The sequence below is a fragment of the Salvia miltiorrhiza genome, chromosome 5, assembly GCF_028751815.1.
Source record: "Salvia miltiorrhiza cultivar Shanhuang (shh) chromosome 5, IMPLAD_Smil_shh, whole genome shotgun sequence".
Classification (NCBI taxonomy): Eukaryota; Viridiplantae; Streptophyta; class Magnoliopsida; order Lamiales; family Lamiaceae; genus Salvia; species Salvia miltiorrhiza.
In genome coordinates, this window is record NC_080391.1 from 8,966,842 (window position 1) to 8,982,831 (window position 15,990).

At 36.4% G+C, this 15,990-nt stretch overlaps 3 protein-coding genes across 3 annotated transcripts; 1 reads left to right on the forward strand and 2 right to left on the reverse strand.

Annotated features, from left to right (window-relative positions):
- The first annotated feature begins 2,084 nt into the window (after positions 1-2,084).
- On the forward strand, positions 2,085-6,511 carry LOC130985785 (calcium-dependent protein kinase 2-like). Its single transcript, XM_057908902.1, has 8 exons — positions 2,085-3,147; positions 4,239-4,382; positions 4,466-4,618; positions 5,199-5,308; positions 5,481-5,648; positions 5,735-5,862; positions 6,066-6,165; positions 6,251-6,511. The coding sequence occupies exons 1-8, from the start codon at positions 2,409-2,411 to the stop codon at positions 6,323-6,325; spliced, it is 1,617 nt and encodes a 538-aa protein (XP_057764885.1). The 5' UTR covers positions 2,085-2,408; the 3' UTR covers positions 6,326-6,511.
- Positions 6,512-8,046: 1,535 nt separating this feature from the next.
- Positions 8,047-8,594, reverse strand: LOC131025488 (uncharacterized). The gene is made up of 2 exons (XM_057955282.1): positions 8,290-8,594; positions 8,047-8,194 (listed from the first exon to the last, which is right to left on the reverse strand). Exons 1-2 carry the CDS (start codon positions 8,592-8,594, stop codon positions 8,047-8,049), a joined length of 453 nt encoding a protein of 150 aa, XP_057811265.1.
- A 540-nt stretch (positions 8,595-9,134) lies between these two features.
- On the reverse strand, positions 9,135-10,742 carry LOC130985786 (peroxidase 42). The gene is made up of 3 exons (XM_057908903.1): positions 10,252-10,742; positions 9,997-10,185; positions 9,135-9,923 (listed from the first exon to the last, which is right to left on the reverse strand). The coding sequence occupies exons 1-3, from the start codon at positions 10,492-10,494 to the stop codon at positions 9,348-9,350; spliced, it is 1,008 nt and encodes a 335-aa protein (XP_057764886.1). The 5' UTR covers positions 10,495-10,742; the 3' UTR covers positions 9,135-9,347.
- Positions 10,743-15,990: the final 5,248 nt, after the last annotated feature.

Sequence of the window (15,990 nt, forward strand, 5' to 3'; positions counted from 1 at the left end):
CTTAGAAAAAGTCAAAACATATTATACAAGCATCAAAATGTTATTATCAAATTAAAGTAAAGTAGTAAAGTTTAGAATTCAATTATTAAGAAAGTGTTCGGTTAATCGGGCCAATCCACTCGATTTTCGGGCCAACCCTATCGGGCATAAGATATTTTCGGTTCGGGCCATTCGGGCTAAAAATTTTCAGCCATAACCCACCTTCTTTACCAGTCTATTCGGGTCGACCCGTCGGTTTCGGACTTTTTTGACATCCCTATATGTGTGGGTAGGGCTGTCAAACCTTGCGGGCCGGGCTGGCCCGGCCCAACCCAGCGGGCCTAGGCAATTTTTTGGGCCGGGTCGGGCCGGCCCAAAATTTCAGCGGGCCTCGAACAATGAAGCCCAGCCCGGCCCTACACGGGCCGCCGGGCGGGCCGGGCCAAAATTAATAAATTAAATCAAATTTAAAGAAAAAAATTGAAGACAAATTCGATGAAATAAAAATGGCCTTAAACAATCTACATCTAAATTACGTAATTGACTAAAATTAAATGTAAACAAATATGACTAAAACTAAATGTAAACAATATGAATACAAGTAAAAAATAAAAATTAATTGCAAAAACAACAAAACCTAAAAACGATTTATTCACAAATGAATTAATACAGTAATCAAATCAATTGGAATCAAATAACAACCACAAAAAATAATCAAAAATAAATAAATCTTTCAAGTAAAAATAATTTAATATTGATTGTTGATTGGTAATTTAAATCTTAAGTTAGACTTTGACTCGTCATTGTCGTCAATTGAAGAAATGGACTTAGATTGGGTTGGGTCCATTGGAATTTAGGAGAAGATATAAATTTTTGAAATTTTCACCTACTATATTGACGGGCCGATTTGGGCCCGAAAGCCCGGCGGGCTTTTTGGCCTGCGGGCCGCGTGACCCGGCGGGCCGCATGGGCCGGGCCATGGAGGCCCGGATTTTTTTGGGCCTTGAAAATCCTAGCCCAGCCCGGCCAAAACTACGGGCGGGCCTATCGGGCCGGGCCATTCTCGGCCCATTTTGACACCCCTATGTGTGGGCGTGTGGTGCATTGACAAATTAATGTATCTACGAATATTGAATATTAATTTAAACAATATTTAAAGTATCACCTATTCATACAAATAAATTTCACAAAATAGAGTATTTGAGTGCCTCAGCTTTGCCACTAGAGCCATGCCTCATTGGCCATGCGTCTTTCATGTTCATGTATACATTTTTTTTTTGACACGTCTCCAAATTTATGCACATTCTATTTTTGGATATTACTCCCCCCGTTCATGAAAGAACTTCCTAGGAAGGAGTGGCACGGGTTTTAAGAAAAAAATATTGTTGAGTGTATTGAGAGTGGATAAAAGGTAGTTGAGTGTATTGGGAGTGGTGAAAATGTGTTATAATTAATATTGAGAGTTGTGAAAAGTGAAAAGTAAGAAGATTATAAGTGGTGGGGTATAGTATAAAAATAGGTAGGAAGTTTTTTTGTGGACGTCCCAAAAAGGAAAGATAAGAAGTTCTTTCGTGGACGAAGGGAGTATTTTATATATAATTTTTATATTTTTATCTTTATCTTACATTATTTATCCATAATCTACTTAATAATACTATCTTCGTCCCATTCTAATAATCTTATTTTCCTTTTCGGGACGTCCCACTAGAATAGTCTTGTTTTATTTTTTGTAATGATTTAACACTATAAAATAATGTGGCTTCACACACTTTTACACACTTTTATACTCAAAAAGAAAATTTCTTAGTTTTCGTGTAAAAAAGAAACAAGACTATTCTATTGGGACATAGGAAGTATTTTCTATTATTAATATTCTAAATATTTTTTTATTAAAATTTGTGTTAGAACCACTTTTTAATATTTATGGAGGTTAGATGGAGTAGTTTTTTATGGATGGAATTGGAAGGAGCATATGCCAAATTGCCTTTTGAGGATAGCTTTTCATCAAGCATTGTCTTTATTTCCTAAAAACGTGTAGGAAAAGAAAATTAAAATCAAAAAATGGAAAAGTAAAAACGTGTGAAAAAACACAACGGCTCTAGTCAACGCAAACACGTTTGATATTATGACCTTAAATCAACCAGTGCCGCTGCCGAGGCCTTCTCCCAAACTCTGCTTCAATTCATTCTCAGTCGATTCTATTCTCTCTTTCTCTTTCAAATTCCGTTTCGTTTCTATTTCAGTCCCATATTTCTTCTGATCATCATATCAAAGCATAACCATTTATACTCGGGATTTGAGAGAACGGCCCTTTCTCAGTCCCAAGATTCAGTTTTTTTAGGTCCACTTTCTGTTCTTTCCAAGAATTCCGACCGTAAAGTTATGATTTCGTGTACATAATTTGGCCAGAAAGAGAGAATAAGAAAAAAATGGGAGGTTGTTTAAGCAAGAAGAATCACTCTAGCCGAGATGTGAACGGCTACAGATCAGAAAGAGCGAGCAATTATAAAAAACCATCAACTGATTTCCCCGCTCAATCCGAAACCCGAGCCAATCATGAAAGGCGGCGCCACCATCCACCACCGCCGCAAGCTCAGAATCCGCCGCCAATTCCAGCTCCCCACACTCCCCCCCGGCAGGCCGCTCCGAAATTAGAGCCGAACAACATTTTGGGGAAGCCATTCGAGGACGTGAAATCCAAGTACTCGCTGGGGAAGGAATTGGGGAGAGGCCAATTCGGGGTGACGTACACGTGTACGGAGATGGCGACGGGGCGGCAGTACGCGTGCAAGTCGATCTTGAAGAGGAAGCTGGTGAGCAAGAACGATAGGGAGGATATGAAGAGGGAGGTTCACATCATGCAGCATTTGAGCGGTCAGCCCAATATAGTGGAGTTCAGGGGCGCCTACGAGGATCGCCAGGCTGTGCATGTCGTGATGGAGCTGTGCGGCGGCGGGGAGCTGTTCGACAGGATTATTGCCAAGGGCCATTATTCCGAGAAGGATGCGTCTGATCTTTGCCGCCAGATTGTCAATGTGGTTCACCACTGCCATTTTATGGGGGTGATGCATAGGGATCTCAAGCCTGAGAATTTCTTGCTTTCCAGTAAGGAGGAGAAGGCCATGCTCAAAGCAACTGATTTTGGGCTCTCTGTCTTCATTGAAGAAGGTTAGTGCTGCTCTTTCCTTCTGCTATTTCTGCCTATGGAATCAATTTTGGTAGTTTGGTAACGCTCCGGTGATTGTTTAGCCCCTTTCCTGTTTTCTTAAGGCGTTCCTTTTAATCTCAATTCATTCACACTTTGTTAGCCTTAGTTACATTCGGAGAGAAATTGCTGACTCTTCTTTCCTTGAGAAGAGCTTTAAACTTGCTACGCTAATTGCCTATGCTCTCCAAGTGTATAAAATGAGCTCATTTCTCCTTGCTATCTTATATTAATGTTTAGGCCAGTTTCCGGCAGCTTGTTTTGAGGTGCCATGTTCAACTTATGGTTCTGTTACTTGTTTGATTGAGTGATAATGCTGGCACTCTGGAAGACTGGAACATGTGCTCCTACCATGCCTTTGCTCTCAAGGATTTCAAGATTGATACAACTCTGTAGTGCACAACACCGTGCATATGCTTTTTAAGATTTTGCTTTAAAAACGAGCGGTCAACTTTATGTTCTTTATGGTAGGACTTAAACTGTTCTTTAATTTCCCAGTTTAAGGTATATGGATACGCTTGTATCGTTTCGTGATTATTTTAGAAATTTGAACAGTAATAATGTGGTAGGAGGTTTGTACTAGGGGGGTATTATGCAGAAGTAAGGGTGCCATCTTCATTTCATTGGGCATTTTTGTTGTGGGAAAAGAAATCCTTTCTCCTAGGATGGGGTTGTTTGTTTTCTGTATTTAAGTCACCTTGGTTGTGATTTAGCATATTAGCCAATTATATGCCAGTCGCTTGAAGGGTTTTGTGTTTTGACAGTCATTATCATTGTGGAGGAAGAACGATAGCTATAATTGTTAAAAGTTTCTTAGTTTTTCAGCATTGCGTGATGACACTGTCAGACAGACATGGGTTGCATGTTTCTGTGTAAAAGACCTTTTCGACACTCATCCAGAAAGACTTTATTTGCATTCTGGATATTCATACTTGCAATAACTTTTTCGTCTAATTTACCCGTCTTCATTTCAGTATACTAGTCTTCCGTGTCAAACATATCTTTTTTTGTACTGTGAAAAAAAAATTGACTTCATTTCATCAATTTATTCCAGGAAAGGTGTATCGAGATATAGTAGGTAGTGCATACTACGTCGCTCCTGAAGTGTTGCGGCGAAGTTATGGAAAGGAAATAGATGTATGGAGTGCTGGTGTTATTTTGTACATCCTCCTCAGTGGTGTGCCTCCTTTTTGGGCTGGTAAGACCAACCTCTTGTGTTTCAAGATGAAAATGTTTCTGATACTAAATATCCTCTAATTCCTTTGTGGAAAATTTCTGCAGAAACTGAAAAGGGCATATTTGATGCTATACTGAAAGAAGAAGTTGATTTTGACAGCCAGCCATGGCCTTCCATATCAAACAGTGGTAAAGACCTTGTTCGTAAAATGCTGACGAAGGATCCAAAGAAGAGAATTACATCATCAGAAGTGCTGGGTAATTTGCTCCCGTGTTTCCTTCCATTGCTGCAGTTTGTTCTTTGTAAATCTTGTCTATTTGTTGCTTGTATTTTGTGTGTTTATTTTTGCCAATGACTATAATCCTAGTTTAGCTGGACTTTTATGCCACAACATGGTGCAGATTAGAACATATTAATTTCATTGGGTGATACGGTGTCATTGCACAATTAGCTTGATAAAGACAATGATTTCAATCTGCAGCATCGCAACTGAAATTCCGTTTCTGTTCTTTTCTATTGAGGGAAACATGTTGACGAAAGTTGTCTCTGTAATTCTTGGGTGAGAAACTCGAGAAATAAGTGGTGGGACATCAAGAACTATATGATGTATTAATGATAGTCTTCTTAGGACTAAGTTTGCATATGTATGCATGTATTAATGATTTCTTGGTAGACCAGTTGTCATATTCTCCATTTTGGATAATTTTATATGCAATCCATTGATTATTACCAAATAGTTTTATAAGTATGTTCTTTTGCAACGAGCTCCTAGATGTATAAGGGTGTTCATATTATTCTATAACTAAACATGACGATATTTTATTCTTGTTTCTGTAGAGCACCCCTGGATTAAAGGACAAGCATCTGACAAGCGGATCGATAGTGCAGTTCTTTCCAGAATGAAGCAGTTCAGGGCAATGAATAAGCTCAAGAAACTTGCATTAAAGGTCAACTTTTCATTGCATCTTCATTTTGATATAAATTTTCCCTTTGTCAAAAGTTCATGATCAAGAAATTTGGTCACATGTATGACATATGATTAGGTGAACTATAAAAAATGTCTTAGGTGAGAAATTCTCTTTACCAATCCCTATTCTAATGCATTTGAAACTTTTGCAGGTCATTGCACAAAGTTTATCCACGGAAGAAATTAAAGGTCTAAAAGCTACGTTCATGAATATAGACACTGACAATAGTGGCTCAATCACTTACGAAGAATTGAAATCTGGATTGGCACGGCTCGGGTCAAAATTGTCAGAATTTGAAGTAAAACAACTCATGGAAGCTGTGAGTTTCACACTTTTATACAGGGAAAGCTGAGTCCGTTTTATTAGGCTTTGCCACCACCCTAAACTACTTTCATCTTAATACAGGCTGATGTGGATGGAAACGGGACCATCGACTATGAAGAATTTATCACTGCTACAATGCACAGACATAAGCTGGAAAGGGATGAGCATCTGTTCAGCGCATTTCAATATTTTGACAGGGATGGCAGCGGGTAAGCCTAGAAAAGTGTCTCGGTGCTGTATCTGTATGGTGAAGATGCATTTATTTTTTCCAAGAATACTTAACGATCCGTCTCTGTTTATGACTAAAAGTGAAAGGAGATCACATCCGTGCCTTGTTTGTCTCATTGATACTATTAGAACCATCTATGTTATACCAAGTCGAAGCATAATGCATTACTTGAATTGATTGCAGCTACATCACAAGAGATGAACTGGAAACTGCTATGAAGGAGTATGGTATGGGGGATGAGGGCACCATCAAGGAAATAATTTCAGAGGTGGATACAGATAATGTAAGTTGGGCCGAATTTTGAGTTTAGCCGTGTTTTAATATATTTTAGAACGAACATTTGAAACTTACGAGGTTGCACTTGATAGGATGGGAGAATTAACTACGAGGAGTTCTGTGTAATGATGAGAAGCGGAACACAGCAACCGGGAAAGCTCTTGTAGAGGATCGAGTCGAGGCTGATGCTTTTTCAACGACCCTTTGTGATTGAGTTGTGGTTAGAGTTTGTGAGGTATTTACTTGAGAATGTTTGTGAAGCCTTGTTTTTATTCATCATAAGTCTTTTATGGTGTAGTTCTGTAACAAGAGATACATACTCCCAAGTTAGAAATGCTTATGCTTTTACTGCAGCTGCTTTCTACCACGCTACTACTTCCTTTTTTCTAAATAAATGCTTTTTGCCCTTGAACAAAGCTATTTATTTAATTAATGAAGGAATAAGGAAATGGGGTTTGATATTTTCATCAAAGAGTTAATGTATGTAATTTGTAAATTGTAAGTGTATTGTTCGTTTGAGACGCACATGGCACATATCCGACTCATCAAACGGATTTTATGCTGCCCTTGTTTCTTCACTCTTCTGGCTAAGAAAATTGTGTTGTTACGCAAAGTCTTTTGTCTTTTCAAATAAGGAAATGATAAAATTGAATTCTAAACAATTTGCGGTCTGCACCCTTCCAAAGCTCCTTAAACTTGTCAATTTTGTTCGTTTTGCACATTGTCAGTCGTCAGACATGCCTATATAATTAATTTTTGCATATACTATTGGAATTTAAATTTTGATATGAATCTTAATTCATTTGTACATAAAGAAATACTTGTGTGCGGTGCTGACTCTTTAAACCTCCCTTATATTGAGTATATATATAAAAAAAAGTCGTTAGAAAGCAGCCCTCAGAAAGCGGAACGGTGAGAGGTGGTCCACCTCGCTACTCATTACACTCATCCCCCACGCCCCCCCCCCCCCCCCCCCCAGCGAATATTGTTGAATATTGTACAATGTGCAAAACGAACAAAATTGACAAATGAATTAAGATTCATATTGAGCATATTGAGTGGGATTGATTGAATCTTAATATTTGGATAAAAAAATATTAAATATTTTAAAATTTTTGACTTATTTGGAAATTTTGATTTAAATTTAAAAAAAAATAATTCGTTTTATTGATACATCCGCATTATAATTTTTTTTAATCTTTTAATCTTTTTATTGCTTTTTTTTATACTTAAAAAATAATAAAAATTAAAAAAATATTAAAAAAATCGATAATATGAAGAAACTAACTAAATTCTTTTTAAACTTGAACAATTTTTTTTAAAATAAATTGATTTTTCAAATTGGTTAACTATTTTTTGTCCAAATATATACTGACATTATTGATCCACAATAGTTAATCCTACTCCACTCTCCATTTAAACTTTCTTTTTATTTTAGTTTGTCCCCAAAACATCTTTCTGATTAATTTTTGGAAATAATTTCAGTGACTATTACTTTTACAATCTTCATTTTTTCCACTCACCAAATACACAACTAATTTTTATTAAAATTCATGTAACCCTCTTTTAAGAAGATGTTTGGGGGATGAAGGAAGTAGTAATTTTTACTGAACAAAGAAAGAAGAAACAAAAAAAAAAACTTTGTGTCCTCTCAAATTGCGCATCATTTTTGGTGGTATTGGTCTTAATAAATGTCAGATGCGTGCGTTGTGAACATAAGAAAGAAATTCACTTTATTATAATGTTACGTAGTAAAATAGTATTTAAAAAAATAAAAAATAAACCCACTTCTTAGATCGAAAGTACTCTCTCTGTCCACAAAGAATGTGTGGTGGAGTGGAGACCGGAGAGCATGAATTTTAATAAAAAAAATTAGATAATTTTAGTGTTAAAGACTCTCCACAAAAGCTGGAGATTCATCCCAAACATTTGCAACCACAATATCCTTGGAAGATCTAGCAAACAGATGGGCTAACTTATTGGCATCTCTTCTAACAAAATTAACAGTATAGTTGTCATTTGCATCCAACATCTCCCTGCAATCAAGCAAAATAGCACCCAGCTCTGAATAATCATTTTGTGGAGAACTCACACCATCATATATTAGCTTGCTATCCACTTCAAAGACCACCTTATCCATACCATTTCTTTGATCCAAGAAAGTGCTTCTCTAAGACTCATAGCTTCACCCTCCTCCACACTCGGACAGCCATGAAAACGCACAGCTCTAACCTTTACAAAAACGCCATTCACATCCCTCACAACCATACCAGCCCCCGACGAGCACGCTTCATTGAAAAACGCAGCGTTCACCCCGCATTTCCTCCAACCTTCTTGAATGGTATGCCACCCTTTGCACTTTGGTATCGTCCGACTCTTGACTCCGCTCCGTAACTGCTGCACATCAACCCAATCTTTCCTAGCAGCCGCCCCCATCACAGCCCGAAAAGGGTCAGTTTGCTTGGAACATACAATCTCTGTGAACGGATGAAAATAATACTAGTAATCAACACACAATCTTTATGGAGGCAAAACTCTTGTAAAACTTGATTGTGATAGCTTTTTCAATGGTCCAGTCCATGAACAGTCCGAACATATTACATTGTGGCCACCCACAAACTAGTATAATAATAAAAATCTTATTTATTTAATTTATTTTTTTATTTAAGTAAATTGTGGGTGATCACAACGTGGTTGTTGTGGTTGTTTAGGTGGATATTCATATTCATACTCTTGCCGACCACGGACCACCACTAATTTATGTCACCATCGCACACGCTGACGCTATATTATCCATTTCTTCAATCATGAATGCTTGTCGCACAAAGGGGCCCTGCCTCCTTCAAATTTTTTTTTCTTTCTAAAATCGTTGAGGCGTTTGCACTTTTTCTTTTTTCTAGGTAGAGAGTAGCTCTCCATATTGAGCATATTGAGTGGGATTGATTGAATAATAAAATGTCCCCTGGATAGTGAATCTTTGAAGAAGCATAAATATGAGTAACTAATAAGAAATCAAGCATGCAATGATCATCATCACCCTCCCAATCCTTACATACACAACAGCCACAAGCATTTCCTCACAGAAATTGAAAGAGCAGTACAAACATTCCTTATTCTTGGGCACTCTTCCTATATATCCTAAACAAGAAGAGTCGTTGATCACACACACAGAGACACACAGAGAATGAATTAATGAAGCTTGTTTGCAAGATTGCACTGCTTGCGGATCTCCCCCTTGGTGCCGGTGAGCGGGTTGTTCTCGGAGAGAATGGTGATGGCCCTGGCAAAGTGGTTGAAGAAGTAGTCCTGGCTCTTAGCCATCTTCTTGACGAAGGGCTTGGTCCTCTTGTCGGTGGCGAGCTGGTGATCGACGATCAAGAGGCCCTTGTTGTCGAGGATGTTCCTGTAGTAGTTGTTGTCGAGCTTCATGGGGGTGCCGCGGTCGTTCCTCACGTACTGCACGGCCTTGGGGTCCGGGATGGCGTCGGGGCACTTGTACAGCATGTGCTCCACGTGGGCCGGGTTGAGCGCCGGATCCACCTCCGGGTAGAGGCGGTGCACCAGCTTCACGCAGTGCGTGCGCCCCACGCTGTGGGCCCCCAGCAGCGCCACCACGCCCGCCGTGTCGATGCCGATCTTGCCGAACCGCTCCAGCACCACGCTCATGCTCTCGTTGTGGTCGGGGAGGTGCTGCTCCAGTATGTCTGCTCTGCTTCTTCTCCCGTCTCTTCTTCCCGTTTTCAGAGGGATGTACGGCCCTCCTACCTGCCATTTTCTCCATTCTCAAATACTACTCTGATCAATTAATTACTCCATATGAGTGAGTATGATGACTTACAGAAGCGATGCCATCTCTGGCAGAGAGCACAAGAATATCAGCGCACGAAACGACGCCGGGGCACTCTCTCTCTAGAGCTTCTTTGATGTTCTCGATGTACCTAAAATTCCTCATCCCAAAGCTCCTGTCTGCTTCCTTCTCTGACATCACCCTCCTCGTGGAGTCCAGCAACAGAGATGCATCACATGACTGGTATAGTGGTGTCGGTCAACAACAAAATTTCACCATCAAATTCAAATATCTAAATTAGTGTACCTCGACAAAGCAGTCATGGAAGATGTTCCTGAGCCAGGAGAAGGCAGTGTTCTTGTGGCGCTTGTACAGAAGCTGGACTTGCTCTTTGATGATGTCTTCGGCTTGAGGGCAGGAGTCCTTGTAGTAGTTCATCGCAAGCCCAGAAGCTGCTGCTTCATTTTCTGCAAAAGCGGAAGCGGAGGATGAACAAAAGTAAACCACTGTGAGGCACAGCAGAGCTCTACAAATGCTAATGGAAGACATTATTGTCTCTACACACTCAACCCCTCTCTACTCTGCCTTCTTTAATAAGGGAGGAGAGAGCGAGTGACTCACTTCACAAGTGGTGATAAAGATACAAAGAGTTGGACTTTTCTTTGTTTCTTTAAGAGGGGGCGTTATGACTGCTTATGCTTTGGGAGCTTCTCTTTTGACATTTGTAATCGTGCACCATTTACTGCTTCTTTCAACAAGGGTATCTTTCGTAAAAAAAATTCAATATTTTGAGACGCTCACAGTCACAACATATATTTTACTTATATTGGACTGTTTGCCATTTTGTATCCGAGATTTCGCTACGTGACGTCCCATTTTGGGGTAATGTCTATCCTAGGCCAATGCCTTGTAGGCCGATCCGTTGATCTTTTGACACGTCAAAAGTGTAGCAAATCGGTCCAAGAGCTTTGTAATCCTCCCAAGCCGGTTTTCAATTAAGGAATACCACTAGTTGTAATTGTACACATTATTTAATGATTATACCTTTTTCAACTTCGTTTTTTGTGCCTTTCTTTTTAGTAATTCACGTAATTGTGCAAAAATGAATAATGAAATGTTATCTAAATGTTTGATAATTTCTAGTATCGAAATGTTATATTCTTTCTTAGAATGGAAGCTCATGAGATATATTTCAAATAAACCAGTTATATATAATTAATGTTGTTACACATAAAATAATTTTGGAATTTTTCTTCTTCAGTGTGTATTACTATATATTTAGTCCATTTTATATACATAAATATTTATTTAATTTTTTTTAAATAATCTCTTACTCCCTCCGTCCATCAAAGATATGTCACTTTACTTTCGACACGAGTTTTAATAAAATGTGAGTAAGTTGGTAGGGAAGTAAGGGTCTCACATTAAATGTGAGCGGAATGGTATGGACTCTACTACTAAAAATAGATTTTGCATATTTTTTGTGGACGAGCGAAAAAAGAAATTATGGCATATTTTTGGTGGATGGAGGGAGTATCATTTATTTGTTTTAAAATATATAACTTATACATTTTAAATAATCTGATTATATTATAAAATACCTTATCCAATTAGTGATTTTCAAATTTATTGTTTTAGTAATCTGATTATATTTTAAAATAATATGGTTTCATTTTTTAATTAATAATTTTTTTAAAAACATAAAAAAATTATAAAAAAAATAATTTGTGAAAAAAATAATTTCAAAATTAATTAAAAATGAATTATAAGTATAAATTTGAAACTTATATTTATAATCTTAGTAAACAATTTACTTGTTATTTCATAAATATCAAAATATAAGTAAAGGTTTTAAACTTATATTTGAGATGTAAGTAAATAATTCACTTGTTATTTAACGAATAGTGGAAGTTCAATTGGGATTTTCAAATCCAAGTACGATTAGTGGAAATTGAATTGAAAATTCTCAAATCCAGACACGATTAGTGAAAATTGAATTGGGGATTCTCGAATCAAGTACGTTTAGTGGAAAATGAATTGAGGATTCTCAAATCTAAATAGGACTAGTGAAAATAGAATTAGGGATTCTCGAATCCAAGTATGATTAGTGAAAAATGAATGAGGCATTCTAAAATCCAAGTATGATTAGTGAAAATTGAATTGGGGATTCTAGAATCCAAGTATGATTAGTGAAAATTGATTGGGCATTCTCAAATTTAAGTACGATTAGTGGAAATTGAATTGGAAATTCTCAAATCCAAGTATGATTAGTTGAAATTGAATTGGGGGTTCTTAAATCCAAGTATGATTAGTGAAAATTGAATTGGGGATTCTCGAATCCAAGTATGATTAGTGAAAATTGAATTGTAGATTCTCGAATCCAAATATGATTAGTGAAAGTTCAATTGGGCATTCCCAAATTCAAGTATGATTAGTGTAAATTGAATTGGGATTCTTAAATCCAAGTATGATTAGTTGAAATTGAATTGGGGGTTCTAAAATCCAAGTATGATTAATGGAAATTGAATTGGGGATTCTCGAATCCAAGTGTGATTCACTTGTTATTTAACTAGTGGAGGTTCAATTGGGATTCTCAAATCCAAGTACGAGTAGTGAAAATTGAATTGAGGATTCTCAAATCAAATTTCGATTAGTAAAAATTGAATTGGGGATTCTCGAATCAAGTACGTTTAGTGGAAATTGAATTGGGGATTCTAGAATTCAAGTATGATTAGTGGAAATTGAATTGGGTATTCTCAAATCCAAGTATGATTAGTGAAAATTGAATTGAAGATTCTCCAATTTAAGTATGATTAGTGGAAATTGAATTGGAGATTCTTCGATTCAAGTATGATTAGTGAAAATTGAATTGGGAATTCTCAAATCCAAATATGATTAGTTGAAATTGAATTGATGGTTCTAAAATCCAAGTATGATTAGTGAAAATTGAATTGGGCATTCTTTAAATCCAAGTATGATTAGTGGGAGTTCAATTGGGCATTCTCAAATTCAATTATGATTAGTGGAAATTGTTCAATTGGGCATTCTCAAATTCAAGTATGATTAGTAGAAATTGAATTGGGATTCTCGAATCCAAGTATGATTAGTGGAAATTGAATTGGAAATTCTCAAATTCGAGTATGATTAGTGGAAATTGAATTGGGGATTCTCAAATCCAAGTATGATTAGTTGAAATTGAATTGGGGGTTCTCAAATCCAAGCATGATTAGTGGAAATTGAATTGAGGATTCTCGAATTCAAGTATGATTCACTTGTTATTTAACGATTAGTGGAAGTTCAATTGGGATTCTCAAATTCAAGTACGATTAGTAAAAATTGAATTGGGGATTCTCAAATCCAAATACGATTAGTGAAAATTGAATTGGGGATTCTCGAATCAAGTACGTTTAGTGGAAATTGAATTGGGGATTCTCAAATCCAAGTATGATTAGTTGAAATTGAATTGGGGGTTCTCAAATCCAAGTATGATTAGTTGAAATTGAATTAGGGGTTCTCAAATCCAAGTATGATTAGTGAAAATTGAATTGGGGATTCTCGAATCCAAGTATGATTCACTTGTTATTTAACGATTAATGGAAGTTCAATTGGGATTCTCAAATTCAAGTACGATTAGTGGAAATTGAATTGGGGATTTTCGAATCCAAGTATGATTAGTGAAAACTGAATTGAGAATTCTCAAATTTAAGTATGATTAGTGAAAATTGAATTGGGGAATCTCAAATTCTAGTATGATTAGTGGAAATCGAATTGGGGATTCTCAAGTCCAAATATGATTAGTTGAAATTGAATTGGGGGTTCTAAAATCCAAGTATGATTAGTGGAAATTGAATTGGGGATTCTCGGATCCAAGTATGATTAGTGGAAATTGTTCAATTGGGCATTCTCATATTCAAGTATGATTAGTAGAAATTGAATTGAGGATTCTCGAATCCAAGTATGATTAGTGGAAATTGAATTGAAAATTCTCGAATCCAAGTATGATTGGTGAAAATTGAATTGAGAATTAATTCACGAATCCAAGTATGATTAGTGGAAATTGAATTGAGGATTTTTCAATCCAAGTATGATTAGTGGAAATTGAATTGTAGATTCTCGAATCCAAGTATGATTTGTGAAAATTGAATTGGGGATTCTCAAATTCGAGTATGATTAGTGGAAATTGAATTGAGGATTCTCAAATCCAAGTATGATTAGTTGTAATTGAATTGGGGGTTCTCAAATCCAAGTATGATTAGTTGCAGGTGCAAAAATAATGATTAATTTTTTAAACTATAAATTTCAATAATTATAATTGTTACATTCGCATATGATGGTTCTATTTAATAAGTATTCCTATCACTAATTAACTGTGAATATTAATGAGCATACATTGCAGGTGCAAAAAGTGTCAATAATAATAATAATAATTTGATATATACTATAAAATACTAAAAAGAATAAGCTGTCATCCATTTTTTTTTCCCCTCTCTCTCTCTCTCTCACCTTCACCCTCACCTCTCCATTCTATCTCTAGAATAGCTTCTCTCTCCGAAATGGAAGAACCGACGCACCTTCCTTTCTCCTACTCTCAAGCTCAATAATTTTTTTGTTCCTCTCTTTCCTTCAAAGTCACAGTAATAACTCGGCGACAAGGGACGTATTTTTGGACGGTAGCAGTACGAGGACCTCCTTGACGACGATCGACGAGAGCTTCGTCCACTAGGACGACGAATCAACATCCTCCGCTCCCGCCGCCGTGGATCGTCTTTCCCCCTCCCCCACCACTATCCCCACCAGCAGCAACAAACTTAGAAAGGCACAAATTTCGAAACCAAAAGTTGCTTATTACACCAGCAGTACAAATGCCACTGGTGGTATTATTTTTGGGGGAAACCGGTCTGGGTTAATCAGTTGGAAGTGAACCGCTATTTTTTATTTTTGACGTGTCGCGAATCCAGCGTCCCAGCCTACCACGCTTCGGCCTAGGATAGACATTTCCCCATTTTGGGCGCCCTTCAATGCGGCCTAGTAAAGGTTGAGTGACAAATTTCACTTCTATGTCTTTTTAACCAATATTTTACTCCCTCCGTCCACACAAAAATGATGTGTTTATTATTATTTTTGTTTATCCATAAAGATTATGTACTATTTTTTTTAAAAAAAAACATACTCCTTCAGTCTCATCTCAATAGTCCACTTCACTTTTTCACACATATTAAGAAAATACAATAAATAGTGCTTGGAAAATTCAAATAGTCTTTGAAAAACCTATTTTTGGATCTATGCACCGTTGGGTGAGAAACCTATATTTTTCAACGTGATATTCAATATAAAATCAACTTAATGTTACTTCTATTTTTTCTAATGCACTTCACATTATAGAGAAACATACATTTTTCGATGTGAAATTTAGTACAAAATCAATTTAGCCCACGTTTGATTGGGTGTTTTTAGAAGTTGGAAAGTGATTCAATTAATTAAATCTATTACTTATTATTTGGTTTGGGTAATGAGTTAACCATTACCTTTACTTGAGGGTAACTCATTCACCCAATTTGTTACCCCTCAAAATAGAGGGGAAACAAAAGAAAGAGAATCTCTTACTAATGATTCATTTCCATTGTTTAACCAAACACTCAATAAAAGTAATAGTTATTGTTACCATTTCACTCCTTTATTTGATTTCATTCCCCTATTTGAACCAAACGAGCACTTAATGTAGCTTCCAAATATTTTTAATTTTAATTTTTCATTTCATTTTTTAATTATTAATTTTTTCTAATTATTAATTTTTTATTATCATTTGGTGTTAAAATTCAATATTTATTCTTTAATCTACAAATACATTTTGGAATAAGGATAAAATAGAAATGAAAATTATATAATATTTTTTTAATTATTTTATTTTTAAATTAATGTAATGTTAAATTTTAATTATAATGAAATTTATGTTGTTAATTTTAATGTTTAATTTAATTGAAAAGTGCATTAAAATCAAAGATAAAATGGAAAAGAAAATTTAAGAGCTCAGGTGTAGAGAACTGT

Bases quoted from the DNA above. Each gene is read 5' to 3' on its own strand.
- LOC131025488 (XM_057955282.1), bottom strand. From the start codon at position 8,594: ATGGGGGCGGCTGCTAGGAAAGATTGGGTTGATGTGCAGCAGTTACGG. The intron at 8,195-8,289 runs GTGGTCTTTGAA...GCTTGATTGCAG, and splicing joins AAAGAAATGGTATGGATAAG to GGAGATGTTGGATGCAAATG.
- LOC130985786 (XM_057908903.1), bottom strand. From the start codon at position 10,494: ATGTCTTCCATTAGCATTTGTAGAGCTCTGCTGTGCCTCACAGTGGTT. The intron at 10,186-10,251 runs GTACACTAATTT...CCACTATACCAG, and splicing joins TCCATGACTGCTTTGTCGAG to TCATGTGATGCATCTCTGTT. The intron at 9,924-9,996 runs GTAAGTCATCAT...AGAAAATGGCAG, and splicing joins CCAGAGATGGCATCGCTTCT to GTAGGAGGGCCGTACATCCC.
- LOC130985785 (XM_057908902.1), top strand. From the start codon at position 2,409: ATGGGAGGTTGTTTAAGCAAGAAGAATCACTCTAGCCGAGATGTGAAC. The intron at 4,383-4,465 runs GTAAGACCAACC...AAATTTCTGCAG, and splicing joins TGTGCCTCCTTTTTGGGCTG to AAACTGAAAAGGGCATATTT. The intron at 4,619-5,198 runs GTAATTTGCTCC...TTGTTTCTGTAG, and splicing joins TACATCATCAGAAGTGCTGG to AGCACCCCTGGATTAAAGGA.